Source organism: Plecotus auritus (assembly GCF_963455305.1).
Source record: "Plecotus auritus genome assembly, chromosome: 8".
In the NCBI taxonomy this organism is placed as follows: domain Eukaryota; kingdom Metazoa; phylum Chordata; class Mammalia; order Chiroptera; family Vespertilionidae; genus Plecotus; species Plecotus auritus.
This window is the reverse complement of record NC_137782.1, coordinates 80,759,413-80,769,027: the sequence shown is the minus strand read 5'-3', so window position 1 is coordinate 80,769,027 and position 9,615 is coordinate 80,759,413. Positions and strand designations below refer to the sequence as shown.

The 9,615-nt window shown below is 44.3% G+C and overlaps 1 protein-coding gene across 1 annotated transcript; it reads left to right on the top strand.

Moving 5' to 3' along the window:
* The first annotated feature begins 4,349 nt into the window (after positions 1-4,349).
* Positions 4,350-4,817, top strand: LOC308256192 (small nuclear ribonucleoprotein E-like). The gene has a single exon (XM_080684260.1). The coding sequence runs from the start codon at positions 4,406-4,408 to the stop codon at positions 4,682-4,684; it is 279 nt and encodes a 92-aa protein (XP_080540386.1). The 5' UTR covers positions 4,350-4,405; the 3' UTR covers positions 4,685-4,817.
* The last annotated feature ends 4,798 nt before the right edge of the window (positions 4,818-9,615 follow it).

Genomic DNA, 9,615 nt, shown 5'->3' with positions numbered 1-9,615 from the left:
CAACGCTGTAACCACAGAGAAAAACCGGCCAGGACTGTGTGTGTATTTAGTTCTATATAATTATATCACATTTGTAGGTTTGTGTAGCACCTACCACAGATACTGAACGGTTCCAGAGCCCAAGGATCTTGCATGTTTCCCTTTTGCAATTCTTAACTTAAAATTTTCTGATTGATTGGTTGATTTGATTTTTTTTGTTTTTATTAAATCTTCATTTTAAAAATATTTTTATTGATTTCAGAGAGAATGGAAGAGATAAGAGAGATAGAAACATCAATGATGAGAGAGAATCATTGATCGGCTGTCTCCTATACTCCCCGCACTGGGGATTGAGTCCAAAACCTCAGCCTCCTGGTTCATAGATCAACACTCAACCACTGAGTCACACGGGCCAGGCTTAAGGTTTGTTTTTTTTGTGTCTTAAGAAATTCTCCTCTATCCTATAGTCCTAAAAATATTCCCTTATATTTCCTTCCTTCCTCCCTCCCTCCCTCCCTTCCTTCCTTCCTTCCTTCCTACCTTCCTTCCTTCCTTCCTTCCTTCCCACATTTAAATGTTTAATCCACCAGAAATTGATATGTGTGCACATTATTCAATTGCTTTCCCCACCCCCCACCCCCAAATGGATAACCAAGCGTTTCAATTCCATACCCACATTACTGAGTAGCACATCTTTCCCCACTGCTCTACAATGCCCTCTTTCATAAGCCAAATGTCTGCACAGGTATGAGTCTGTTTTGGGCTCTCTGTTCTGTACTGGTGGTTTAGCTATGTACCAATGGCACATTAGTTTAATTACTATTGATATCTGATAGAGCGAGTTTCCACATCTGTTGTTCTTTCATGTAAACTTTAGAATGAGTTTGTCAGGTCCCACAAAAATATCTTTTTTTCAAGTATTTTTAAGAGTTGTATTAAATTTACAGATGAATGTGGGGAGTTTTAACTTCTTTTTCATTCAGTCTCTTAATCTATTAATATGGTAAATTTTCCATTGATTAGAGTCTTCTTTAATGTCTTCCAATAGAAAAAGTTTTCTTTTTTTTTGATATATTTTATTAATTTTTTACAGAGAGAAACGGAGCGGGATAGAAAGTTAGAAACATCGATGAGAGAGAAACATCAATCAGTTGCCTCCTGCACACTCCCCACTGGGTATGTGCCCACAACCAAGGTACATGCTCTTGACCAGAATCGAACCTGGGACCCTTGAATCCGCAGGCCAATGCTCTATCCACTGAGCCAAACCGGCCAGAGCCAATAGAAAAGTTTTCTAGCCGAAACCGGTTTGGCTCAGTGGATAGAGCGTCGGCCTGCAGACTGAAGGGTCCCGGGTTCGATTCCGGTCAAGGGCATGTACCTTGGTTGCGGGCACATCCCCAGTGGGAGGTGTGCAGGAGGCAGCTGATCGATGTTTCTCTCTCATTGATGTTTCTAGCTCTCTATCCCTCTCCCTTCCTCTTTGTAAAATATCAATAAAATATATTTAAAAAAAAAAGTTTTCTAATCTAATCTAATCCACAAAGAGCTTGCACAATATTTTAAAATTTTTATTTCAAAGCACTTTGAATTTTAGGTCATTTTTTCTTTAGACTTTAAATTTTTCTTACTGTTACTGACATGTAGAAAGGCAATTGACACATATACACACTGACACACACAGATTTCCTATACAACCTTGCTAAACTATCTTATTAATTCTAATAATTTATCTATATATACTTTTGAGTTTTTCACATACACAATCATGTTAACTACAAATAATGAGATTTTTGTGTTTTCTGTTATAATCCTTATATTTTTATTTCTTTTTTATGTTATCACTAGAGGCCTGGTGTACAAAATTCATGCACGGGGGTGGGGGGAAGGGGTCCCCTCAGTCCAGCCTGCACCCTCTCCAATCTGGAACATCCCTCTCACAATCTGGGACCACTGGCTCCTAACTGCTCACCTGCCTGCCTGCCTGATTGCACCTAACTGCCCCCCCCCCTCTGGCCTGGTTGCCCCTCACTGCCCCCCTCTGCCAGCCTGGTCATCCCTCACTGCCCACCCCTGCTGGTCTGGTTGCCCCTAACTGCCCCCCTTGCGGGCCTGGTAGCCCCATGCAGCCTGCTGCTCAGTCGTTTGGTCGCCCCTCACTAACCCCCCTGCCGGTCTGGTCGCCCTACACAGCCTGTTTGGTTGTCCATTTGGTTGTTTCGGATGCGATGGTCACTTAGCCTTTTATATATATAGATACCTGCAAGGAAGCCAGTCTAATGTTGAAAGGAGTGATAAAAGCAGGCAACTTTGTCTTTTTTTCAGGGGGGGGGGTGTGTTATTATTTATTTTTTTATTTTTATTTTTAAAAATTTCTTTATTCATTAAAGTATTACATATGTGTCCTCATCCCTCCAATACCCCCCAACCCTCCCCGCCACTCATGCCCTCACCCCGCTGTTGTCTGTGTCCATTGGTTAGGCCTATATGCATGCATACATATACATGTCCTTTGGTTGATCAACTTTGTCTTGTTTTGAGATGCTGTCTTCACAGGTGACTTCAGTTTGTGAAAATTTATCTAGCTGTGCACTTATGATTTATGTATTTTTTTCTAACACTATGTTATACCTCAATAAAAGGTTTTAAAAATTTTAGGAATCCTGGAGAAAATTATGCTAATATGAAATAAGCCAGTCAGAGAAAGACAAGTACCATATGATTTCACTCATAAATGGAATCCAATGAACAAACTGAACTATCAAGCAAAATAGAGACAGACTCATAGACAGCAGGCAGATAGCTCTGGTGTCTGTGCATTTGTGTGTGGGGGGTGTTGGTGGGTGGTGGAGGGATTGAGCAAAAAAGAAAAAAAAGAGAGAGAACTCATAGACATGGACAACAGTGTGGTGATTATGGGGGGACTCAGTTTGAGGTGGAAGAGGGCATAGAGGGGATAAATGGTAATGGAAAAAATTAAATAAATTTTTATTTATTTATTTTTAAATCTTTATTGTTGGAACTATTACATATGTCCTCCTTTTTCCCCCATCGGCCCCCTCCAGTCCACCCCTGCCCTAAATTAAATTTTAAAAAATTAGGAATATTTCCCCAACATCCTAACCTTTTCTTATAACTGTATGCTCTAAGGATGCCACTGAGCAGGTTTGTACCTGTCTACTTTCTTTTGAAAAAAAAATTTTTTTATTGATGAGAGAGAGAGAAACATCAATGATGAGAGAGAATCATTGATTGGCTGCCTCCTTCAAGCCCCCCACTGGGATCAAGCCCACAACCCTGGCATGTGCCCTTGACCAGAATCGAACCAAGGACCCTTCAGTCCACAGGCCGATGCTCTATTCACTGAGCCAAACCAGTTAGGGCTGTACCTGTCTATTTTCAACCTGACTATACATTACTGGAGAAAACAAGTCTTAAGTGAGAACACCAATGGATCCTTTCACACGTTTGAAGCACTACCAGGGAGAAGGGGCCCAGGCATAGTCTCAGCAGTCCCTGAGGGCAAAATGGGGAGAGGAGATGAGAATATGGGTAAACAGATTTCCATGAAGCAGAAGGAAAAGCTTTCTAACATCATTGCATAAGCAGAGAATAGTCTGCTTTTTGAAAAAGTGAGCTCCCCAGCACTGGAATATTCTAACAGGACTGGATACACACCTACCAAGGATAATATATATGCAAGTCCATCTTTTCTCCCTGATAGTGGGTGGGGTGTGGACCATGTCATGTCTTTTTCTCTTCCAGTTACAAGCTATGATGTTTTTAAAGAATTGGGTTTATTTCTTATTCCACCTTTTTTAAAAATATATTTTATTGATTTTTTACAGAGAGGAAAGGAGAGGGATAGAGAGTTAGAAACATCCATGAGAGAGAAACATCGATCAGCCACCTCCTGCACACCCCCTACTCAGTCTGCAGGCTGACAACTCTATCCACTGAGCCAAATCGGTTAGGGCTCTTATTCCACTTTTAAGGGGTACACTATGAACTCCTCATAATATATAGAAAACTAACTTTACAAACAGATAAAAGTCAACAGAGGCAAAACTGGTTCTTTTGAAAATGTTAATAATATTGATAAACCCTTTTCAAGTCTGATCAAGAATCAGAAAAATAACATATTGCAATTCCTTTCACTCAGAAACACCCAACAAATATCATATAGGTGCACATCCAAGAATCGTTGAATAAAAGTGTAGCTATCTGTGTTATTTTCATCCCCAATTCTCCAAATTTTGCATTTTTCGAGGTGTCTAGCCTTATATTTCATTATTTTACAATTTTATATATATACTAGTGGCCCGGTGCATGAAATTCGTGCACATTAAAAGGGGATTAATTATTTTATTCCAGAAGTAGCTCTGAGGGAGCGTGCGGCTTAGTGTGATCTTTGTTAGCTTTCACCATGGCGTACTGTGGCCAGGGCCAGAAGGTGCAGAAGGTGATGGTGCAGCCCATCAACCTCATCTTCAGATACTTGCAAAATAGATCTCGGATTCAGGTGTGGCTTTATGAGCAAGTGAATATGCGGATAGAAGGCTGTATCATTGGTTTTGATGAGTATATGAACCTCGTATTAGATGATGCAGAAAAGATTCATTCTAAAACAAAGTCAAGAAAACAACTAGGTTGGATCATGCTGAAAGGAGATAATATTACTATGCTCCAAAGTGTCTCCACCTAGAAATGACTTAAATGTTAAGTGAGGAATTACTAAGAAGCAATACAGTTTGTGTTTTATGTTGTCCTTTCCTGGAAGAATATGTCTTACCCATTTATTCATATTGGCCTACAATACCCTTAAGATACTATCAGATGACAATTGAGAGAAACCAAGATGGCGGCATAGGTAAACACCTAAACTGCTGCCTCGCACAACAATTTCAAAACTACAACTAAAAGACAGAACGGACACCATCCAGAACCACAGGAAAGCTGGCTGAGTGAAAATTCTACAACTAGAAGGAAAGAGAAAAGCTCACAGAGAATTGGAGGTACGGCAAAGGGTCTTTGTGCGCGCAGAGAGGAAGGGCGGCTGAGAGCCTGGCTGACTTTCTCTGGCGGAAGGGGGAAGGAAGCCTCCGACCGCACTGAACCCCAGTTCTGACTGCACTGAACCCCAGTTCCGGGCGAACCCCTGGGGACCCACGCTCTTACGAGGGGAGTCTGGACTCTCGGGCGGAGACTCGGGAGCCGGGGAAGGCGGAGGAGACTCGAGTTGGGAAAGGCAGAAGTCTGAAGGCGCACGCGGGCCAGTGCGCACAAAGACTGCGGAGGTTGCCACAGGCTTTCCCTAGTGGAAGGGAGTCAGAGGATCCTGACTGCACTGAGCCCCAGTTCTGACTGCAGTGAACCCCAGTTCCAGGCGAGCCCCTGGGGACCCACGCTCTTGTGGGGGGAGTCTGGACTCTCAGGCAGAGACTTGAGCTGGGGAAGGCGGAGGACTGAAAGCACACATGCGCACAAGGGCAAGGTTGACAGGAAGCCAAGACTGAGACTCCACCCCATCCAAGCTGAGCACAGAGGCTATTGCAATTTGGGAAGTCTAATCCTATAAGGCTGTCTCCAGCACCGAACTTCTCCCAGCATAGACACAGCTGATCCTTACAGCCAACAGGCCTGGAGGTAAATTCTTCCCAGTGATACCAACAACAATCAAGACTTAATTACAACAAGGCTGTACACACAGTCCACAAAGGGGTGCACCAAGAGTGTCCACCTCAGGTTAACTGGGGAAGCAGACCCACTGGGCCATATTGGAAACCTAGCACAAATATCTACCTTTCCAACTCAGGGAATCAGTGAAAATGCGGGCTCAAAGAATCAGATCACAAACGAAAGAAATGGAGGAAAACAAACGACTGGATATAGAATTCAAAACCACGGTTATAAGACTTTTTAAGAATATCCTAGAAAAGGCCGATAAATATAACGAGACCCTTGAAGATATGAAAAAGGACCAACTAGAAATTAAACATACACTGACTGAAATAAAAAATATTATACAGAGACCCAGAAACAGAATAGAGGAACACAAGAATCAAGTCAAAGAATTGAAATACAAAGAAGCAAAAAACACTCAACCAAAAAAGCAAAAAGCAAAAAAAAAAATCCAAAAAGTTGAAGATAATGTAAGAAGACTCTGGGACAACTTCAAGCGTACCAACATCAGAATTATGGGGGTGCCAGAAGAAGAGAGAGAGCAAGATACTGAAAACCTATTTGAAGAAATAATGACCGAAAACTTCCCCCACCTGGTGAAAGAAATAGACTTACAAGTCCAGGAAGTCCACAGAACCCCAAACAAAAGGAATCCAAAGAGGACCACACCAAGACACATCATCATTAAAATGCCAAGAGCAAAAGACAAAGAGAGAATATTAAAAGCAGCAAGAGAAAAACAGTTAGTTACCTACAAGGGAGCACCCATACGACTGTCAGCTGACTTCTCAACAGAAACTATGCAGGCCAGACGGGAGTGGCAAGAAATTTTCAATGTGATGAATAGCAAGAACCTACAACCAAGATTACTCTACCCAGCAAAGCTATCATTCAGAATTGAAGGGCAGATAAAGAGCTTCACAGATAAGAAAAAGCTGAAGGAGTTCATCACCACCAAACCAGTATTATATGAAATGCTGAAAGGTATTCTTAAAGAAGAGGAAGAAGAAAAAAGTAAAGAGAAAAATTATGAACAACAAATACATATCTATCAACAAGTGAACCTAAAAATCAAGTGAATTAAAAACCTGAGGAACAGAATAATCTGGTGAATATAATAGAATCAGGGGCATAGAAAGGGAGTGGACTGATAATTCTCAGGGGAAAAGGGGTATGGGGGGTTCATGAAGAGAATGGACAAAAATCATACACCTATGGATGAGGACAGTGGGGGGGAGGTAAGGGCAGAAGGTGGGGTGGGAAATGGGTGGAGGGGAGCTATGGGGGGAAAAAGGAGAAATAATTGTAATAATCTGAATAAAGATTTATTAAAAAAAAAGATACTATCAGATGACAATAAATGATGTTGAATTGTTTTTGTTAAATAAATAAATAAATAAATAAAAGGGGATTAATTAGAGGAAATAATTTAATATTGCTATTTGCCCTTTCTCTATAATAGAAGTGTCAGAGATGAAAGAAAATTAGTAAAATGTATATGAAAACCTTCTTCCTGTCAGAGTCTGGGGCACACCACGGGACCCAGAGTCAAGTCCTCGCCCACCCACATGTGCCTCAAAATCGCGTGAGACGCAGACCTGGCCGCCCCCCCCCCCCCCACAATTGGGATAGATCCAAACCTGGCTAGTCCCACCCTTGTCAAGCCCCACCAGGCAGGGAACATATCCTCAGGTCCCCTGGCCTGGTGTCAGGACGGGGTGCGTGCCTTGAGGTCCCCCATCAAGCCCCGCCAGGTGTGGGACATGGCCTGAGATCCTCTGTCAAGCCCTGCTGGGTGGGGGTGTGGCCTGAGGTCCCCTGTCAAGCCCTGCCAGGTGGGGGGCGCGGCCTGAGGTCCCCTGGCCTGGCACTGGGGTGGGTGGAGCAGCCTGAGGTCCCCTAGCCCAGCACCAGGACGGGAAGCACACCTTGAGGTTCCGAATCAAGCCCTGCCCGGTGTGGAAGGCAGCCTGAGGTCCTCTGTCAAGCCCCGCCCCCCAGGTTCCTGCTGATTGCTTGTTAAGGCTCCTTATGGGAACTTGGCCTAAGCTGTGGGTGCAGCCATCTTTGTGAAGGAGTGATGGTTAATTAGCATATTCCCTCTTTATTAGATAGGATTATATATAATTGATAGGGTATATATTAGATAGGATATATATAGTTGATAGGATATATATATATATATATATATATTAGATAGGATATATATATATATAATTGATTTCAGAGAGGGAGAGAGAGATAGAAACATCAGTGATGAGAATCACTGATTAGCTGCCTCCTGCAAACCCCCTACTGGGGATCGAGCCTGCAACCCAGGCATGTGCCCTTGACAGGAATCGAACTCGGGACCCTTCAGTCTGCAGGCCGATGCTCTATCCACTGAGCCAAAGCAGCCAGGGGTACAATCTTTTCAAATAATGGTCAAAGTGATCCAGTCACTCATCGCTTTGAGTGTGTGTGTGGGTGTGTGTGGGGGGGAGAGCTCTGTTAATGGGATTCACTTTTTTGTGAAGTAAGGAATTTTGAGCAAAGCGACGTTTTAAATATTTTTAAGACGAGGAATAATCTGATTTTGTCGTTTTGCTTTATCTTTACTTTCATTCAACCAGCTCCTTTCTAGCAAATCTCCAGTTTGTTGGCAGATACAAATACATTCGCAGAGTCTCCCACATGCTGCGCCATCAGCCTCCTAGACTAAAAGGGAGTCTCGTTTCTCGTTTCCTTATGCTGCTGTACAAATGTCTTCCTTCTCCCGCCCCTCGCTCGGGCTACACAGATCAATGTCTTTTTTTCATTCTTGGTAGTTCTCAAAGAAAATCTGGAGTCCAGACAGGGTTGAGCCCAGAGAGGGCGACCCCTTGAGGGCAGACCTTGAGGCATCACGCGTCCCCTCCCTCCGCGGTCGCCAGAGCTGCGCCCCCTCTCCGTTCCGCCAGAGCACGCCAGCAGAGCCGAGAAATCCGTTACAGGGCGGCTGTGTCCCTAAGGGCCATTCCAGGGCGGAAGAGTACGGGGAAACCGCTGTGTACATTCTCCAGGCCTGTGGGCTGGGCGCGTAGCGGCTCAGGTTACACACAGGTGAGTCTGGCCCATGGGCGAGCTGAGGGCGCCAGGGAACCCCTGGCCAGGCGCGCCCCCGCAGTCCCCGGAGCTGGCACACATCTGACCACCCCCTGGAGGGTGCGCCGACCACAGGGGTGGAGGCAGTGCTGTGCTTCCCTGGGCGCACCAGAGCAGGGCCCGTGGGAGGGGAGCGTATCCCCCAACGCGGGCAGGACTGCTCTTAGAAACTTGGTATCTTTCTCTCTCTCCCCCTCCCCTCCAGGTATAAAGGTAGACAGGGAAAAACAAAACCGAAAATAAATACAAAATTTCCAGCCACCTCCCCAGTTGAGGCAGTAAGGGGATGTACCCTTCTTGCTGGCTTCCTGAAAAGGTATTTCCCAGCCTCAGAATTGGGGGAGCAGGCGGTTAGGGGAGGCAATTATGGAAGTGGGCGAGGAGAATAAATTCGTTTCGAAGCTTTGTTTGCATAAAGTGCAATTGGCGTTTATTTCCACTGTGTTACAATTTCTGGTGATGGTGCTCTTGGGGTGCAAGGTCTTGAGGTGGAAGCTACTTTGGTGGAACAAGCCGACTTGTTTTTCTTTCATTGTATGGTACGAAACAATGTGTTCTAAAGATGCTGACTTCTTAAATTTATTATTACTGTGTTTATTTGGTGGGACTGTTGTAGTTGATGGGAGCTTAAGCCCTCAAATTCCCCCTTTATCAGGTCACAGTCCTGGGGAGTCTCCCCACAGCCTCCCCCATCGCCCGCCAAGATTTCAGCAACCGCCGGGAAAGATTCACAAAGTCCATTTTCTGGTCGGAGACAAAAGCTCTTGGGGGGGCGGTGTGTGTGTGTGGGGGGGGGGCGGGCATTCTCAGGAGGCCCTAAGTCTCGGGAGG